Below are 20,528 nucleotides of genomic sequence, written 5' to 3'. Positions count from 1 at the left end.
ACTGAATGAATGTGGAGAGGGAATGTGGTTTTAATTCATTTTAATGTTCCTGGAATCACAAAGGCTGAATACATTCTTACTTAACTAAGCCTGCAAAAAAGAAAAAGAAAAAAGTTTGCTCTACTGTACAAACAAGAAGAAAATCATACATGTTTTCAACGTTAAAGCTACTTGCATGGCCAAGGTAGGATTTGTATCTAGGTCACAAATACTTTCTGCCATAGCCTACAAACTTATTTAATGATTCAGGAAGAAGTTGGCTATTTGACAGATGATGCTTCAACATTCACAGACGGGCACTTTGTGAAAAAGGGAGTTCACTAACAGATCCGCATATTCTGAGAAATGGGAACTGGGCCTGAATTTCCCCAAATTTCAGGCCCAGCATGTAAATTGCCTCAGGTGGGATTAGCTCCTCCTACTGCCAGACTATCCTTGTGACACTAGTCCCCTCTCATTTCCCAAAAAGGGACTGAGGCAGGACAGCTGATGTACAACCCTTGCAGTCGTAGCACAGCCCTCATTTCTAAGACCTAAACACTGCCAGTATCTTTCAAACATGCTCAGATTACGTCTGGGAAATTTGGCAAATTGAGTTCTCAGTACCTCCTAGCTTACTATGTTCAGCTGGAAGGCACCAGGAAGCCCAAGGTTAGGGTTGCCATATGTCTGGAAAATCCCAGACACATCCTCTTTTGGGGAGCCAACATGCCCATCCGGGAAGATTTTTACATTTTAAAGTAAATTTTCAGGATTTGGGAGCATTTATTTGTTAACTTGTTTTTTTTCTTTTGACTCGGGCGCAAGTGGCTCAGGTTGTCCTCGTTTTTGCTCTTCAAGATATGGCAACCCTACCAAGGTCTACATCAGCAATGAATCCTTCAGAGCAGGAATGGCCAACATAGCACCCACAGGCGACATGGCACCCATGGAGAACTTCAATGATGCCCCTTGGCAGGGGGCCGAGGCTCTGAGCTTCCATTTTAATTTTTAAAAGTATCTAGCCCGCTTAGAAAGTTAGGAAACAAAATGTAGAGGGATCCTTCTAAGTGATTTCTGTTAAACGAACCAGTCTGCCAACTGTTGTCAGTGTATTTAGCCAATGAGTGAAGTCAAAGCTGTGATCTTTCCTGTGGTGGGTTCAGTTGTGATTTAGTACTCCGTAGAAATTTTTTTCTGTGAATTCCACTACACAATTAATATGGAAACCCAGGAAACCATTAAGAATTCACTGTATAATTAACTTGGGGTACAATGGTATGCATGTCTACACAGAAGCAAGTCTATTGTGTTTAGTGAGGCTTGCCCCACTTAAGTGGGTACAAGATCATAGAATCACAGAACTGTAGAGTTGGAAGGGACCCCAGGGGTCATCTAGTCCAACTCCCTGCAATGCAGGAATCTTTTCCGCAAGGCAGGGCTCAAACTCATAACTCTAATATTTGGCTTAGGGTTGATATTGGAGGAAACAGGATTCTTGTGCCTTTAAAAGTTGCATCTCTGCAATCAGGTAGAGCAGGTCAGAGTTGACTTCTCATGGTAAGCTTGAGCTTGTCTTGTTGGGGGCGGGGGCAACAGCGACTGTACTCTCTAACTCTGTGTTGTGCCGTGCCCCTCCAGGGCAGTCATTTTGTGACTGGCACCCACAGCACTCAGAATCCGAAAGGTGGCCAATTCCTGCTTCAGAACATGCCATTTGAATACAGTATAGGACTTTAACAAATTCAAAGCAATTTGTTAACACATAGTTGGTCCAGATACACAGAAAGAATCAACGCAACCCCTACTTTCCCTGCCACAAAGTCGGATAATTCCAAAAGGTCCCTTTGCAAATTAGCTTACACAACATACCAGAAGCAAAAAGAAGATGCTGCAGTAATGGAAGCACAATCTGCGTTACCATTACTCCCAATTGGCTTTGGTACCTTGAAAAATGTACAACATAAAGGAGTTGGGGAGGTTCCCACATGGGAAAAATCTGTTTTAACTCAAGTGTCCTAATTCAAATTGCTTTCAATAGTTAATGTCCAAGTGTGGAGAAACTTGACAAGATTGGTTCTGAGTTAATATAACTCCTGCTTTGCACTCCCTCATCTTTTTCTTTTTTAAAAAAGGGATAAATGAGCAAATTTCCCTCTTATAAGTTCATTAGTAACAATGAAAGTCTTCTGATTGCAAGAAAAATGTTTCATGTTTTTAGGGTTGTTTACTAAATGTATGTACAGTAAATATGCTAAATCAGATCATTCTTCAATGCAAACTGAAAACTTTCTGAGGCATCTTACCCTATGCAGATTACCAATTTGCACAGAAAAATTTTCCAATTCAGAATTTTCCAAAAAACTCATGTGACTACTCTTAACAGTAGAAGCAAACTGTGTGTGAAACCATTCCAACAGTCTAGCCCTCCTCCTTTGAGTTTCATCCAGCTTTTCCAGCACCTCATTAAAAAATATTTAGAGACAGTGCTGAGACATACAAAATGCAATGTTTATGCCATGACATGTCTTCCATATTGCCTTCAAGTCTCTTAAAAGCTATTAATTTGTGCACATCCCCACACAACAAATGAAGTCACTCACTTGAAGGGAAGGCTCCCCCCCACTGCAGACTCACTAGTCAATCTGGCCTGGAAAAACTCCTTTCCAGCCACTACAATAGCAGACAGATCCTGAATTTCAGTGCTCTAGCATCAACTTGAATCTTCTTCTTCTTTTACTGTTTCTATTACACTTCATATTTCTCAGTGTCAAGTAACCATGCCAAAAATTTATAGCGTTCTTTCTGATCTTGGGGCCACCCTGCTGAATGCACTAGTACCCTTCAGGAGTAAATGCGTGGGGGGCTGCAACTTAGGGTGGGTGGGTGTTTTGTTTTGTTTTGTTTTTTACAAGAAGCTCAGCACAAAAAACATTTCTGTCATTTTCCATGTAAAATCAAATAATACTGGGATAAAAGATGACAGACAGTAGAGAAATCTAAAAGCCAAATGACTGTTGCTAACTATCTAGGCTTTCTGAAAAGTGGGTAAGTGTAGGTGTGGAATTGGTGACTAATCACAACTGCCACCCATTTTAACAGTCAGCTTTGCCTTCACTTTAATTCATTAGCAACAGAAAGTACATTATCTGATGCAATCTATTCAGCTTTGTAACAAACCTTTTCTGTCATATCTGATTAATGATAACATTAACCAAATGTGATTTTGGTTAAATACTGCGCAACACCCCTCCGTTTTAATTTTTAAAAGGGAACAAAATGCTTGCTTAGAAGAAAAACAGTCCAATTTCCACATTGGTCCTGCTGGTCTGCATTGCTGCTGCCCAAATAACTCTCAGAATTTCCTGCTGTACCTTCCGCAGATATGGGAAGGCTTGCGTGGCAAATGGTTTTTCTCGTAAGAGTGGTTTAGGGTTAGTTTTGCATAAACAAAGCAGGTTTCAGCAGTGATTATTTATTCATATAGGGTTTAAAAACTAAAGTTGTTTGTGTGAACTATACATTCATGTCTTGTCCAAACAAACGGAGGGCTCGCCACCAATGTTGCATTCATATATATTTTGTCAGTTAGAAAACTCACCCATGGTTTTTTTGCAATGCACAAAAAAGGCCATGAAGCTATGAGCGTGTGCCAAGTTTGGCTTACCTAACCGGTCCCTTTCCTGAATGCTCAAACCAACATCTAGTCCACTCCACTTCCTGTTACGGAAGTTGCCTTACCCAAGTCAGACCACTGGGTCCATATGGGTCAGGACTGTCTACACTGACTAGAAGCGGCTCTCCAGGGTTTAAGGCAGGAATCTCTCTCAGCTCCACCTGGAGACACCAGGAATTGGGCCTTCTGCACGAAAAGCAGGTGTTCGACCACTGAGCTACGGCCCTTCCCCAACATTCACTTAGCAATGTATTTATTTGAAATGTTTACGTATTTTGTTAACTTTGTGTTAAATATCCATTCTGTAGTTGACCTCCTTTGTAATGTTTTATTCTGAAATCTTTAAGACAATATTTTAGTTTTCTGTTAATTATGTTGCTTTTTTATTGATGTTATATTGATGTTTTAATATTCTGTAAACCGCTTTGAGATTTTTCTTAAAAATATAAAGTGGTATAGAAATGAAATGAAATGAAAAAGAAAGAAAGAAACTTGTATCAAAAGCAATACCTCTAGCTATGTTGCAATGCACACATAATTATTTTATTTGTTTGATTGTTTTAGATATTAGCATCATATCTTTTAGGACAAAGAGCTCACAGGATTGCTTACAAAAAATAAGCATAAAAACCACAAGAAGACACAATGCACAAAGTATTTTAAAACATGCCAGTTCCAACACACTCACCAACATAAAATTACCGTAGTCACAAAAGGCTCTAATAAAGCAAGGCAAACCCTATTCAAGCTCTGTCCAAAGAAAACTAAAGAGGGCATTTGGCATAGTTCCCTAGGAAGGGAATTCTGATGGGGCCCATCAGAAAAGGGCCTGGCTCTGGGGCCCATCAACCTGTTCTTGTTGCCACAGAAATTTCACCTAAAATTCAATGGAAGTGTTAGGGTTCTTCCTCGAGCAAAACATTTAAGTAATTTTAGTGGAAGCCCAAAGTGTTTTTGTAACACTAGTGACACTTCTCAGGATAATGGCTGTTACTGGGGAGGGGCAACAGCTCAGTGGCAAAGTGCATGAATGCTCTGAGTCCCAGGTTCAATCCCTGGCAGCTCCAGTTAAGAAGACAAAGACTCTCTGCCTGAGACCTTACTGTACCAATTGCCAGTGTAGACAAAAATACTTTTGGAGGGACAAATAATGTGATCTGTTATAAGGCAGCTTTCTTCAGCAGACAGTCAGGTGAGAGACAGATCCGAGATAGTATCACAGGCTAAGCAGAAATAGTGGCAAGAACTCTGCCATTCAATTTTCAATAAACCGAAAATTAATTCCTGCTGCACAGAAATACTAGCTGAATAACCAGTGTGCAGCAACTGCATTTATTGCAGTATAAACTTATAACCTGGAACATGGTATGCTAAACTGCCAGAAAGGCCTTTGCTCTCACACTCATGTCTCAACAAAAAAAGGAAGAACCCCAAGCTTTCAGGGGGGAAACATCAAATGGGAGTATGCCACTTCAGAAGGGAAATGAAGGATTGCATGCTTCAGTGCTCTCTTATGTCAAAACCTATTGCACTTGAAAAGCTAGCAGGCTCATGAGAATGGTAAGCTAGAACCTTTCTACCTGACATACTGACTTTCCACATGCAGGGTTATGTAGGTGGATGTGTCATATAGGTCCCAGAAATCCTCTCTGAGGTGGGAGCCAAGTTTAGGGGGAGTGGAAAAATCAAATGTGAGTGTGAGCTAACCTTTGTTAACATATTCAGAAATGCCCGAGATAAGACGTTGCAAGTTGCACTCACGCAGAGGCTACGTGGTAGCAGGAATACTAAATGGTCTCTCTATTCCAAAACTGGATGATGTCGTTGCCTCCATCTTTAGAGGCTAGCGTTAACATTTTCAAGGCTGTAAGAAGGATGTGATGAGTCATGGCATGCAGGGAGAAAATGAAATGGGGAAAGTGGCCTTTTATCACCAATACAAGTTATAAATAATTACAAGAGGAAAATTAAGGAAATATACATACATATATCTGGCGATTCATCAGAACCATCTGGACAATCCTTCTCTCCATCACATCTCCAGCCCATGGATATGCAAGTGATCTGATCTTTACATGCAAACTTTGTGGGGCTACATGTCTTCGGTGCTATATAGAGGCAAACAAATGGAAAAAGAAAGGGGGGTTAGTTCTTCAAGACATGTCATTAAGAATCATTTCAAAGCTAGCCACTTAAAAAGCAAGCTGACTCTGACCGTGGTACAGGGCTCATCCATATTCACAACACTTCAGGAAAGTGTCAGATTAAAATGTGAGGTATTAATTAGAGCAAAGCAGGAGCCAAGAGTCAGGGCGCGAATCAAATTGTAAAAGACCATTTACCCTGAATAATAAGCCCAATCCATTTCCTTTTATTTACATGCTAAATTTTGGTGTGGAAGCACCACCAAATAAAAACAAAGTGGAAGGTTTAAAGCCAGACTATGTATTGTGTGTACACTGGTTGGTAAATCTGCCTATTAGTTAACTGGAACACAGAAACAAACCACAGAGAGCATCTAGTGTGATCCGCCCGCCCCGCCCCCCCCCCCAAGTCACCAAGATACAAAATCTGTCAAGTCAATGCATGAGAACTTCAAACTCAAACTTTGGACTGAACACTGACTTCAACCCTACAGTTGACAATGGAGGACAGGTAAACCAGCATTATGGTGCTCTAGTGCTGGGATGTGTATCCTGTGCTCCTTTCATACAGTGTTGGACTCCAACTCCTATCAGTCCCAGCCAGCATGGCCAATTGTCAGGGATAATGAGAATTGTAGTCTAACAATATCTAGCTGGTTCCTCATCCCTGCTCTAATGTGTCCCAAACCTACCCATTCTGCCTTTCAGTTGACAATGGGCTTTTGTCCACCATTTAATGACCATGTAACTCTGAATTCACTTCACATATCAGCCTGACCACAAACATACAGAAACTGGTAGCATCCTCGTGTAAATTATATGTCTATGAATGTAGACTATGAGCCAGGAAGTCCGCAGTTCATAACTTAATCACACACTCAATAGATAGCTATTATTTTTCTTATTAATTAATTAATAATTATATTCTGATTTTTTTTTTACTGAGCACTTCTCCACAAGTGGGTCACAATGATTGTGACCCACAAATCACAAGGAGCGCTCTGATGGTGTTTCCTGCTTAGCAGGGGGTTGGACTCGACGGCCCTTGTGGTCTCTTCCAACTCTATGATTCTATGATTCTATGATTTAAAATACCACAACCACTGTGCAAATCACTATTCATTCAGACAGGAAGGAGTAACTTTACCCATGGCTTGCAGTCCTGGGATTCCCAATGCTGGCAATATGAGTGTGGGCACTATACAGGTTAACCCACCCACCCATTCTCCCAGGTCAAGGTTGCAGTCTCTGCCATTGCTGTCTGAGCATACAGGGGGCTAATCAGTTTCCTTCCTGACATAGCAACGTTAATGTGATCTGGACCCCCAGCTTTGTTCGATTACACTCTCCAAGTGAGGCACACAGAATAGCCTCTTCTGAAGTGGTGACTGCAAAGGGAACATCTGATGTCATTATTTCTACATGGAACAGTTCCTCTGTGCAAACACAGCATATGTTTGACTAAAGGGTGGCTTTCAGAAGGCTGCTCATCCCTTCCAAGCCTCCACATTTGGAAAACAGGTACACTTCTGTGGTGCGTTGTTGATATGGTGGTCTTTGGAGTTGAAAAACATATACGCTGTTTTCAAGGGAAGAGGTAAACAGTGGGCAAGCAATGAAAATAATGTTTCCACATAATTCTTCCCCCTCCAATCTGGACTACTGAATGCTGACAAAACAACACATGAAGCTCTGTGAGGTCTGTGAGGTTAAAACTCAAAGAATGTTCTCCATGATTCAGCTGCCGTAATGGCCAGAAGAAGACTGAATGAGGGGTGAACAAGATGTGCACTTAAATATGTAGCAGGCTGCTGTATTACTTTGCTTTTCCTTAACTAGCTTCAGGGATGGAGATAGCTGGATTCTCATGGTGAAAGCAGAAAGCAGGAAGGGCAGGCATATCTCTACATTCCCCCAACAAACTGGAAAGGCGCCTTAGAAGAAAGAGTGTCTAGTGGTGTCCATTTCAACTGGGGGGGATTAGGATTAGGAGTTTTAACCCTTCTCCTACCAAAGTCCAAATTAAAACCTCCCCCAAGCTGCTACTTATACCAGGAGGGAAGCTTCAACAGGCACAACTGGGAGCCTTCCTCTCAATTTAAATAGGAAGTGGGCCAGATTTTATTGTTGGGACCACTCAGTGCAGGAGGGTTAAACTCTCCTTCCCACCCAATCCTGGTTAGATACACACAACACACTGTAGTATATAATGCAGAACAGGGGTGAGGAACCTCCAGTCCATGGTCCAAATAAGGCCCAGCAGGCTATTTTGGTCAAGCCACACCCACCTGCCAACCACACTGTTATGTGTGGGTCAGTAAAAAGTCAAGTGGGCAGGGCCAAAAGATCAACTTGGTTGAGCAGGGTCAAGCACCAGGCTTCTGAAATGCTGGTGACCAGTGGGACTTTAAAGCACAGTGCAAGACTTCCCCCAAGAAATGAAAGAAAGGGCGAAACAAAATAAGGTGGGAGCAGTCAGGCTCTACAACATCCACACAGAGGAGGAAGAGAAACCAGTGGGGTACAGTGATTTAAAGTGCCAGACATGTCTAGGGAGACCCAGACTCAAATCCCCCACTTAACCATGAAGTTCTCTGGCTGATCTTGAGCCAATGACTCGCTCTCAGCCTAAATAAACTTGCTTCCTGCCCAGTGCAGCCAGCAACAAGGGCTGTAGCTGTCTGGCTTAATATTTTGTTTATGCCTATTTTCTTGTCCCAATTTGATGACTGGGAATTAGTGCCTCCTCCGAATTCACCTGACTTTGCGGTATAAAAATAAAAGGACAAGTTGAACATATTTGCCAAAATGTAAAGACTGATGCATCATGAAAATTCCAATGCCAACCAGGCATCTGTTGACAGATGTCTGTCAACATGGATACCATAAAAGTGATACCACATCCCAAGGAGACAGGTATCACTTTTCAAGTATACTAAACCTGCTTTAGCGAAAGCACAAGGGCAGAAACCATGACCCAGACGGTTGGATCTGTGGCTATTTGCCACAGCAGTTACACAGAACAGCAGCACTTAAGAGTAGCAGACCAGAGAACCCTGGGTTCAGATCCCCACTGCTAAACCTCAGACCAGTCACTCACTCTCTCTCTCAGCCTAACCTACCTCACAGGGTGGTTGTGAAGATAAAATGGAAGGTGGGAGTACACTGCCTTGAGCTCCTCAAAGGAAAGGCATGATATAAGGAATAAATGAACAGAAGCTAGCAAACCGTATACTTCCAATGTAGCACATGTTGAGGGCAAACAACAGCAGAGGTTGAGAGTCTACAGAAGTCTTTGGCTACTCACTGTTGGGGACAGAATGATGGCTAGATGGACCTTGGCATGGTCCAACAAATGTAGAGACTTATGACTAGAGCCTTACGACTTCCTCTCTTATTCATCCCCAACCATCTGTGCTCTGAATGTCTAACCTAATATTAGACACTATTATATTCAAAGGACAAATTATACCACGACTGCCTCCAGCCAGGGCAAAGTGGATCTTCCTTCTTATTTACAAGTATTAAATTGGGATAAGGGATGCAAGGGTACAGGGAAGGCAGAAGATATGCTACTGCAGAAATCATACAACTTGTTTTAGGGCATTTGTAACGCTGTTTGGTAGGCATTAATTCACACCACGTCTCCTGCTGCTAGAGTCTATTCTTCAAGGAGGACATTCTGCATGATGCAGCTGTCATCTGCTAATTGCTGCCCATCTTCTATGCCTTGGAGCTTTGTCCTATCACACATGTGCAAAATAATGAAAGCCAATGAAAGCCAAAAAGTCAATGCTATTAGCACCAACTGAGGGACTGTGCTGCAGAAGAGCAATTAAACCACAATCCAAGAAGTATCACAGCACCCAAGGAACAAATGGATTTAGAATAGGGCAAGGAAGTTTCTTGCTCTGCAGACAACATGCTCCTGAAGCATCTGACCTAGAATTCTGAGGTGAAAGAAGGTGGCTGGAGGGGAATTCAACTCAGGGTGTTGCAATTAAAGGCACTGTTTATTTCAGGCGGCTCCCCCTAACTAAATCCAGGAGACGGAGACCCAGCCACCTGGAATAAACAAACCTAGTGCTTCTACCTTAACTCATCCAAACTAGACCCATGCCCAACTGATTACAGTAGATCTCATTTCCAAAGTCCCTGGGATTTGGGATGCATAAGAGTTCTGTGGCTCTCAAGTACTTCAGCTTCACCAGGCTGTAAACTGGACTGTAAGGCCTAAAATGACTGCAGATTAAATCCCGACACAAACAACTCTTAAGTGGATAACCTAAAGAGTCTGTAATGGGGGGGGGGGGGAGATCAGTGCCTACAGTGTACCCAGCAGCTGAAGCTCAGCTCAAGAGAGTTATAGCGCTGCCAAATCTCTAAGCTTATCTGTTATTATAATTGGATATTCCCGTTAAACTATCCCTATGGCTGACCCCTGGGACCTGCCACTCAAACACAAAAGGCAACCCACTACTCCTGGCCTGCGTTTCTCCGCTCTTCCTCATCCCTCCACTCCCCAATTAATCTCATCCTGACGAGCCTGTCAAAGCGCTTTTGGAGAAACCCAAGCCTCATCCTGGATTTACAGAGCTTTTAACGGCAAAGATATCCTCCAAGGCCTCAAAATTGACAGAGCATGACCTCCCAGCTGAACAGCACCATGGGAACCAGCCTCCAGCAGCAACAGCAGCAGCAGTGGCAGCACACCCTCTCCCTCTGCCTCACACCTCTGGAAAGCAGCAGTTACTGGGGTTACTCTTCACACTGGAACATGGAAAGCTACCTTTGCACCAGGTATATGACCATCCAGCCTAGTTTTGTCTATTCTGACTGGCAGGGTCTCAGGCAGAGGTCTTTCAGGCCACCATGCTATCTGGTGCTTTTTATTGAGCAGGGATTGAAGCTGTGGCCTCCTGCATGCCAAGGATGTGCTCTATCACTGAACTATACCTCCTCCCTCCCCACCGACTCAATTTCAGTGGGAGGCATCTGAACTCTAAATGGAGATCAAACTCAGAAACAGAAAATGCAGTAAAAGGACCCACAGATCGCCAGGCAAGACTTGGCCAATTGCCGTCCAGCTCCAACAAGGCCACAAAACCATGAACCCTCTTTCATGTGACAGAAAAAATGGTAGCAACCTACCCTCCACACACAGGAGGGTGTCAAATATGAGAATGTGACAGATACACATTCATGACAGATACACATTCTTTACATGAGAGCTTGTAAAGGACATGGGATGCAGCATTTCTTCCCAAACAGAAAAGTCTGCACAGTACAAAACAAAAACACATGTTGCTGAGAAGGTAGCCCCAATTCTCAGAACATGAGTTAGATTAGTTCCTACATCCTCTCCACACTGATTATGCAAAGACAAGCATGCTTAAAGATCAGGCTAAAGCTCAGCCTGGCTAAATTCTACTGAGGTCTGAAATATGATTATGTCCTCCTGGGTTTCATGATACAGAGGAAGGGAAAGCTGAGTGTACTCTGGACTTTAAGAAGGCCAATTTTAAAAAGCTGAAGGAGCTAGTGGTTGTGATCCTGTGGTCAGAAATACTCAAAGAGAAGGGAGTCCCAAGATGGATGACAGATTCTAAAGGGAGAAATATTGAAGGCCCAAATGCAGACAATACCAACAAGAAAGAAAAGGGTGAGGCATCTCAGGAAACTGGTGTGGCTGCATTACAGATGACAGATTACAGATGAGCTGAGAGTTAAGAAGGGCATGTATAAGAGATGGAAGAAAGAGGAAATCACAAAGGAGGAATATACACAAATAGCTAACAGTTGCAGGGGGAAGTCAGGCTGGCTAAAGCTCAGAATGAACTCAGGCTTGCAAGCATAGCTGTCAACCATCCCTTATTTGGCGGGAAACTCCCTTATCCCAGCGCCGTGTCCCGCTGCTGTCCCAGATTGATGATGTCCCTTAAATTTCCCGGGTTTCAAAGGATGCCCTCTCCCTCCCTCCCTCCCTGCTGGCCAGGGAGGAGGGAGGCTACAACTGTGTTGCTTGGCTGCCCGGCCTGCCCCCCTCCGGCCTCCTCTCACCAGCCTCGGCCCCCGGCAGCCCCTCCCTGCCGGGACTGGTGGGAGCCTCGGGCCCTTCCGCCACCATCCTCCTCGCAGCCGCCGAACAGAGCATCTCTGCCTGGGGCCGCCCCTCTGCCTGTCACCGCCGCTCCCGCTAGGCCGTACTGCGGCTGCGCCGCCGAAGGACCCGGGTGATATGGGCAGCCTGGCACGGCCTATGAATTGCTGAGGAGCCTTGAGAGGAGAGCAAGGGCAACCATAGAGAAAGCAGTTCAGAGAGAGGAGGCGGAGGCGGAGGCGGAGGCGGGGGCAGGTGTTCCAAGGGCTAACCATAGAGGGAGAAAGCGGAGGAAGGACTGCAAGAGCTTCTCCCATGGATTTGTAGTGGTAGACTGGCATAGATGGTCTGATCTGCGGGCTTACTTCGGGCGCTATTTCCCCCTCCCCCTTGTTCCAGACCAATCTCTTTTTTCTTTTTTCTTTTTTTGATGGAATTAAAAGATTGGTGGATCAGGGAAAAGCTGTGGACATAGTGTATCTTGATTTTACTAAGGCTTTTGACAAAGTCCCTCATGATATTCTCATGAGGAAGCTGGTAAAATATGGGTTGAACAAGGTTCAATGTTAGGTGGATTTGTAGCTGGTTGGTTGACTGACCAAACCCAAAGAGTACTCATTAAGGGTTCTTCGTCATCCTGGAAAAAAGTGACAAGTAGGGTCACACAGGGTTCTGTCCTAGGCCAATTGTTCAGCTGTTGTTCAATTTGATAATTTGCTCATGACACCGAACTGGGAGGGGTAGCTAGTGCCACAGAGGACAGATTCAGAATTCAAAATGACCTTAACAGATTGGAGAACTGAGTGCAAGCTAACAAAATGAATTTCAATAGGGACAAATGTAAGATTCTGCACTTAGGCCGGAAGAACCAGATGCAAAAATATAAGATGGGGGACACCTGGCTTACTAGCTGTACATGTGAAAAGCATCTAGGGGTTTTGGTGGACCACAAGCTTAACATGAGTCAACAGTGTGATGCAGGAGCAAAAAAGGCTAATGCTATTCTAGGCTGCATCAACAGAAGTACAGTGGTACCTTGGGTTACATATGCTTCTGGTTACAGACGCTTCAGGTTACAGACTCCGCTATTCCAGAAATAGTACCTTGGGTTAAGAACTTTGCTTCAGGATGAGAACAGAAATCGTGCTCCGGCGGCACGGCGGCAGCAGGAGGCCCCATTAGCTAAATTGGTGCTTCAGGTTAAGAACAGTTTCAGGTTAAGAATGGACCTCCAGAACGAATTAAGTTCTTAACCCGAGGTACCACTGTATAGTGTTCAGATCATGGGAAGTAATAGTACCACTCTATTCTACCTTGGTTAGACCACATCTAGAATACTGTGTTCAATTCTGGGCACCACAGTTTAAGAAGGATGCTGACAAGCTGGAACATGTTCAGAGAAGGGCAACTAAGATGATCAAGAGTCTAGAAGCCAAGCCTTATGAGGAACGGTTGAAGGAGCTGGGTATGTTTAGCCTGAAAAAGAGGAGTCTGAGAGTAGATATGATAGCCATCTTAAAGTATCTAAAGGGCTATCACACAGAAGAGGGAGAAAGCTTGTTTTCTCCTGCTCTGGAGGGTAGGACTTGAACCAATGGCTTCAAGCTCCAAGAAAGGAGATTCCAACTAAACATCAAGGAAAACTTTCTGACTGTAAGAGCTGTTCAACAGTGGATCCTTGGAGGTTTTTAAGCAGAGGTTGGATGGCCATCTGTCATGGATTCTCTAGCTGTGATTCCTTCATTGAAGGGGGTTGAGCTAGATGGCCCTTGGGACTCTTCCAACTCTACAATTCTATGATTCTATGAATGCAAGACACAAGTCATTCTCAGGCTGCAATTATTCTGCAGCCTCTAGCCTTCCCAGGGTCAATAAATTTGTTGCTGGTGCCTAAGGGTTTGAAATATTTACATATTTCTGTGGGGAGCCTTTGGGACCATTCAAAAAAAGTTAGACTAACCCATAGGAATTTGAAACACATTCCCTCTCTGAGGGAACTTAATTGAGTTTCTGACAAAGGAATTTTCCAAGTTTTGGCCTTTGGAGGAAGAAAAGGACTTTAAAATTGTGACTGCTTTCAGACTTGGAAAACTAACAAGGAAAGACAGGCCCAGAGACTGCTTGATTACTTTGAGAACTAAGGAGGAAAGGGATAAAATATTAGGTCTACATTACGATAAGTCACTTGAAATTTCGGATAGAAGAGCAGAGATTTATAAAGACATCCCAAAACAACTTTTGGACCTTAGATCCACCTATACTGAACTAGCAAAACTGTTGAGGAGCAACTCAATCATTTATAGGTGGGAATTTCCCCATGGTTTATCTTTTGGGAATTTCCCCATGGTTTATCTTTCACATTTAGAGGGAAGAAAGTGAAAATTAAAACAGCCGAGGATAAAGTAAAATTTCTGAGTACATACGGAGAGGACCTTCAGAAAGGGATCGAAAGACCTTCAGGGTCTGGACCCTCGCCTGCACCTACACCTACACCTTTGGGGTCTGAAGACCAGGAGAAAAAGATACCACCACAAGAGGAATAACAGATTTGTCCAGGATGTCTCTGCAACTTCTGAGTTGGAACATCAATGGCGCCAACTCTCCAGAAAAAAGGAGAAGAATATTTCATATATTGAAAAAAGAACAATTGGACATTATTTGCCTGCAAGAAACACATGTGACTAGGCTCCATAGAAAAGTGTTAATCAACAAAAGATTAAGCCAAGAATTTATCTCTTCGGACCGAGTCAAGAAAAGAGGTGTGGTGATATATGCAAAAGAGAGCCTGTCACCAAAATTTTTATTTAAAGATGAGCAAGGAAGAATTTTGGCAATTGAGATACAAAACCAAGGAGAAAAGTTTTTGATATTAGGAATCTATGCGCCAAATGAGGGGAAATCGGAATTTTACAAGAAGCTGCATGAGATAATGCTGGACTATCTGAACTATGACAACATCATCATGATGGGAGACATGAATGGGGTGGCATCGACCAACATGGATAAGTCACATAGCCAAAATGTGACAAAAGATTGCAGACTACCTAAAACATTTTTTGAACTGACTGACAATATGGACTTGATTGGCATTTGGAGAACAAAGAACCCCCTGGGAAGAGAAGGAACATTCTTTTCTGAAGCCCAACTGACATGGACAAGAATTGACCAAATATGGATAACTAGAGGTCTGGCACCTAAGACAAAAAAAGTGGAAATCTGCCCAAAGACCTGCTCCGACCATAATGCCGTAAAGATGGATATGATACTAACTCCAACCAGCTCCTTCAGATGGAAGATGAATGACAATTTGTTTAGAGATCAGGAGATTATCAAAAAGGCCCAAAAAGCTTTGAAGGACTATTTTGAGATAAATTTGAACACTACGGTGGAAAAAAGAACCGTCTGGGACGCAAGTAAAGCGGTTATGAGGGGGTTTCTGATACAACAGAACACCATAAAGAAAAGAGCACAGAATGAGAAAAAAGATAAGATCCTGGAGAAAATTAAAGAATGTGAGAAGAAGTTAAGATCGAGACTTAAGTCAAAGGAGATTTTAAGAGAAATTAAACTCTACCAAGCACAATATTCTAAATTGATAAATCAGGAAGTGGAATGGAAAGTTAAGCTAATGAAACAAAGATCTTTTGAATCGGCAAATAAATGTGGAAAGCTGTTAGCATGGCAGCTGAAAAAGAGACAAAAATTGAACACGGTCACAAATTTAGAGATTGAAGGAAGAAATATTCAGAACCCAGTGGAGATCAGAAAGTGTTTCCAGAGATACTTTAAACAACTATATACACAAGGGCCGCAAAACGAGGTGGAGATAGAACAATTTTTGATAAAGAATGGTCTACCAAGGCTGTCTCAGGAAAATAGAACAATCCTGAACTATAAAATAACACAACAAGAGATTGAAGAAGCCATTCAGAACATGCAACTGGGCAAATCTCCAGGGCCAGATGGGCTTACCTCCAAATATTATAAGACATTGAAAGACTATTTGATACATCCATTAATGGAGGTTTGCAATGAAATTATGGAGGGGAAGAAGGAACCGGAGTCATGGAAAGAAGCTTTCATCACATTGATACCCAAACTAGAAACTGAAAAGACACAACTTAAGAACTACCGCCCCATCTCCCTCCTAAATGTGGATTACAAAATATTTGCAGACATTTTAGCAAGCAGATTTAAAAAAGTTTTAAATGAAGTAATTCACAAGGACCAGGCAGGCTTTCTCCCAGGCAGACACTTGTTTGCTAACACAAGGAACATTATTGACATTTTGGAACTTTTGCAAACAAATATCAATACAAAAGCAGTGTTAATATTTATAGATGCAGAGAAGGCCTTTGATAATATTTCATGGAAGTTTATGAAGAAAAACTTGGAAGGGATGGGAGTGGGACGGGGATTTGAGAATGGGATAGATGCAATTTATTCAGAACAAAAGGCTAAATTGATAGTGAACAATGTGGTGACGGAAGAGTTCAAAATTGAAAAAGGAACACGACGAGGTTGCCCTATCTCCCCTTTGCTATTTATTTCGGTCCTGGAGGTGCTCTTGAATATGATTAGAGGAGACCGGTTGGTGGAAGGAATTCAGGTCGGAGCGAAACAGTATAAACTTAAAGCATTTGCAGATGACCTAGTTTTGACCCTACAGGAGCCAGAGTCTAGTACGAAAAGGGTATTACAATTGATTCAGGAGTTTGGTCAGGTAGCGGGATTTAAACTTAACAAGCAGAAAACCAAGGTTTTTGGGGGGAAATTGACACCTTTAGAATCAGAAAGGTTTCAGAAAGAGACAGAGTTAAGTGTGGTTAAAAAAGTAAGATACCTAGGGGTAAATATAACAGCGAAGAATATGAGTCTATTTAAGGATAACTATGAAAAGTGTTGGTCTGAAATTAAAAGGGATTTAGAAGTTTGGTCAAGATTGAAACTTTCCTTGTCAGGACGAATTGCTGCTATAAAGATGAATGTATTGCCAAGGATGCTGTTTTTGTTCCAGACTTTACAAATTGTGGATAAAATGGAGTGTTTTGGGAGGTGGCAAAGAGATATCTCCAAATTCGTCTGGCAGGGCAAAAAGCCCAGAATTAAGTTTAAGATACTAACTGATGCTAAAGAAAGAGGGGGCTTTGCCCTGCCAGACTTAAAGTTGTACTATGAATCAGCAGCTTTCTGCTGGTTGAAAGACTGGCTGCTTCTTGAAAACACTGATGTTTTGGATTTGGAAGGATTTAACAACGTTTTTGGATGGCATGCATATTTGTGGTATGACAAGGTTAAAATTCATAAGGCTTTCAAGAACCATATTGTCAGGAAAGCAGTGTTCAATGTCTGGATAAAATATAAAGACTTATTGGAAAATAAGACCCCAAGGTGGTTATCACCAATGGAAGCCAAGGCCCGGAAAAGACTCAATATGGAGGCCAAATGGCCGAAATATTGGGAAATAATAGAAAAAGATGGAGATAATTGGAGGTTGCAGAGTTTGGAGAAATTAAAAGATAAAGTGCGAGACTGGTTACATTATGCTCAGATCAAAGAAGTTTTTGAGTTGGATAAAAAGATAGGATTCCAGGTGGAAAAATCAAAGTTAGAAATGGAATTGTTAGAACCTAAGACTAAGGTACTCTCAAGAATGTATAACTTGCTGCTAAAATGGAACACACAAGATGAAACGGTCAAATCGGCTATCATAAAATGGGCACAGGACATAGGGTATAATATCATGTTTGCTGACTGGGAAAGGTTATGGACCACCGGTGTGAAATTCACGGCATGTAATGCCTTGAAAGAAAATATTATGAAAATGATATATAGGTGGTACATGACCCCAGTCAAGCTCGCAAAAATATACCATTTGTCTGATAATAAATGTTGGAAATGTAAAGAAACTGAAGGAACGTTCTTTCACCTCTGGTGGACCTGCCCTAGAGTTAAGGCTTTCTGGGAAATGATATATAACAAGTTGAAAATGTATTTAAGTATACCTTCCCTAAGAAACCAGAGGCCTTTCTTTTGGGCATCGTCGGTCGGGACCGAACATTTTTTATGTATGCAACAACAGCAGCAAGGATACTCCTCGCTAAGCACTGGAAAACCCAAGATTTGCCCACACTGGAAGAATGGCAGATGCAACTGATAGACTATATGGAGCTAGCAGAAATGACTGGCAGAATCCGAGACCTGGGAGAAGAGGCTGTGGAGGAGGATTGGAAGAAATTTAAGGACTATTTACAAAAATATTGTAAATTGTATGAATGTTAAGAAAGATGTAAGATTATCAACAATATGGCACCAATAAGTTAGTTAAAAGGAATATGAAGATAAATGAAAATATAAGAAAAGATAAATTTTGGATAAATATTATGTTAAAATTAAGCTTTTAACGTTTGGGTTAAATTATCTAAAATTAGGGATACAATATTGGAAAATTATAATATAAGAATTGAAACAAGGTGATAAATTGCTGGGTAAAGCCCGAAAATTTGGAACGCAGGAACGAGAGTTGCGAGGAAGTCCAAAGAAGTGAAGAAAATGTGGATATTGAAAAATTATATGTTATTTTGTTTGTTTTTTCTATTGTATTAAGAAAATCTTTAATAAATATTTTTTTTTAAAAAAAATGAAACACATTCCCTCTCTGGTCATAGCACCTTTTTGCACATAGTTCCATCCCTAGTGGCTTTCATGGAAGATCCAGTCAAACACAATTTACCTCTGCACAAAAATTATGCAGGGGCCTCTGTAAATAAAAAGTAATAGAGTTTAAAAAGCACTCTTAGAATGAATGTGCCAAAGGTCCAGAGATGTCAAGCTAGACATTAACAGAGGGATACATTTTTTGTTTTGTTAAAAGAGAAAAGAAGAAAGCCAGTACATGATGAATCAAGTTTTTTTCTGTGGCTGCAGTGCTTTTTAAAGTTTAAGTTAAAGCAGATGTAGCAGCCAAAGCTATTCTTTATGCAGAAGAGTTCTCAACTTAGGAAAGAAAGGGCCCTTCATACTGGGTATAGAGTCCAGTTCAGATTGCCAGGGAATTGTACAGCTGCAAGGCCTCCCATTTTCAAATGCTCCCCTCTTTAGCAGCCGGGATATTCAAGCGCCAACTTCCTAAAAATAAAAAGCAGGAAGCTATTCCGGCAGAAGAGAAAGGATCTCTCTCTCTCTCTCTCGCTCTCTCTCTCTTTCTCTCTCTCTCTCCCTCCCTCTCTTTCTTAAGTTTCCAAGCATGGCCAGTTTTTTTCACTGCTTTCAGGTCTCCAGTGTGAAAACTCAAAGAGCCTATTAAATAAGCCCAGGGGTCTTCAGCTCTGTTCTTCCTTTTCTTCTCTAATACCTTATGTGCCAGAAGTTGAAACAGAACCTCAGCAGCTACCTTGGCTTCTGCAGCCTTGACACAAGCCATCCAAACATTGGGCAAAGACAGGACTTTTGAGGGTACGTAGTCCAACCATTTGTCTGGTCTTGGATCGCAAATCCTTCCTTTAAGCAAACAGCAACAAAAAAGCACATTCCTGACCAACACGTTGGGTGAGATCACCCCAGAAATGTAGACCTGACGTGAACCGATGCAGCCACAGCTGCCTGAGACTGCAGACCTTGAAATGGCCCGACTGTGCTTTCCTAAGAAATGTGTGCAGTTCTTTTCAGAGAAGCTCCTGTGAGTGTTTAGGTTCTGTGGCCCAGTCAGCATCCAGCCACAAAGCCAGTTCTCAGACACCTACTGGGCGTGAGTCTCTGAAGGGATGCAAACCAACCAAACCAAGTGAAACAGAACAGGATGTTTGTTACATGTTGGCAAATGGGGTATGAATGGGTAAGCACTGGAAAAGCACCCCCCTTTTTTTTTTGATTCAGCAGGTTTTAAGAGCCAGTTAAGACAACACGTTTGCCAGTTTACTTGGGTGAACAACTGCTTGCAGAAGTGGTCTGCTAGAGCTGGCCATACCTAGGATTATGGCTCAAGGTATACCATCAGGGTGATGTTTTTGTCCCTCGGTAGCTTTGTTGTTGTTTTTGCGAAAGCTAAAATCAGCCTGGGTAAGCTGTGAGTTGGGGCAGCACGAGGGCGAGCTGAGAGAATCCTTTTAATCCTTTTTATTTATTGAATTTATATACCGCCCTATACCCTCTGGTAGGTTTTTTCCAGCTCAGACATATTCTCCCCATACCTTGCTGTTTTCACCCATGGGAGAAGAAATACAGAGATTCCATATCTCCCCTACAGGCCCCCCCACCCCCCGTTTCCCAATACACAGGTGAAAAAGCAGTTGGGGGAGTATGCTTGCCTAAAAATATAAGGATTAAGCAGCCTCTCTGCCCCACTCTTTCGCCATCCCAATTCATATATTACTGATGTGGCTCTTACCAAACAAATCAAGAAACAAACATGGAACTCAGCTGCAATGTGCAGTTTGAGCTACAGATTTTCCTGTTAACAAAACAAGAGTTGAAGGTCCAATGCTACTCTGCTACACTTGTACACTACTCAATAAGTAAAGGTTTGCATGAGTAAGCCATCTGGATAGCCAGCTATATATTCCTATTCTCATCCCCATTACATGAACTAGGCACACTAGATCACTTCCCTTTTTATCTTACTTTCTTTTTA

The 20,528-nt window shown here is 42.2% G+C and overlaps 1 protein-coding gene across 6 annotated transcripts in view; it reads right to left on the bottom strand.

Moving 5' to 3' along the window:
- LRP1 (LDL receptor related protein 1) overlaps positions 1-20,528 on the bottom strand; it is a 317,737-nt gene that overhangs the window by 221,929 nt on the left and 75,280 nt on the right. For all 6 annotated transcript variants that reach the window (XM_083729139.1, XM_083729138.1, XM_083729137.1 and 3 more), the window contains one exon: positions 5,641-5,763. In XM_083729139.1, coding sequence (XP_083585265.1) covers positions 5,641-5,763 — 123 coding nt within the window. The remainder of the gene's footprint in view (positions 1-5,640; positions 5,764-20,528) is intronic.

The sequence above is a fragment of the Podarcis gaigeae genome, assembly GCF_964106915.1.
Source record: "Podarcis gaigeae genome assembly, chromosome: 2".
Lineage (NCBI taxonomy): Eukaryota > Metazoa > Chordata > Lepidosauria > Squamata > Lacertidae > Podarcis > Podarcis gaigeae.
This window is presented reverse-complemented; position numbering and strand designations above follow the sequence as displayed.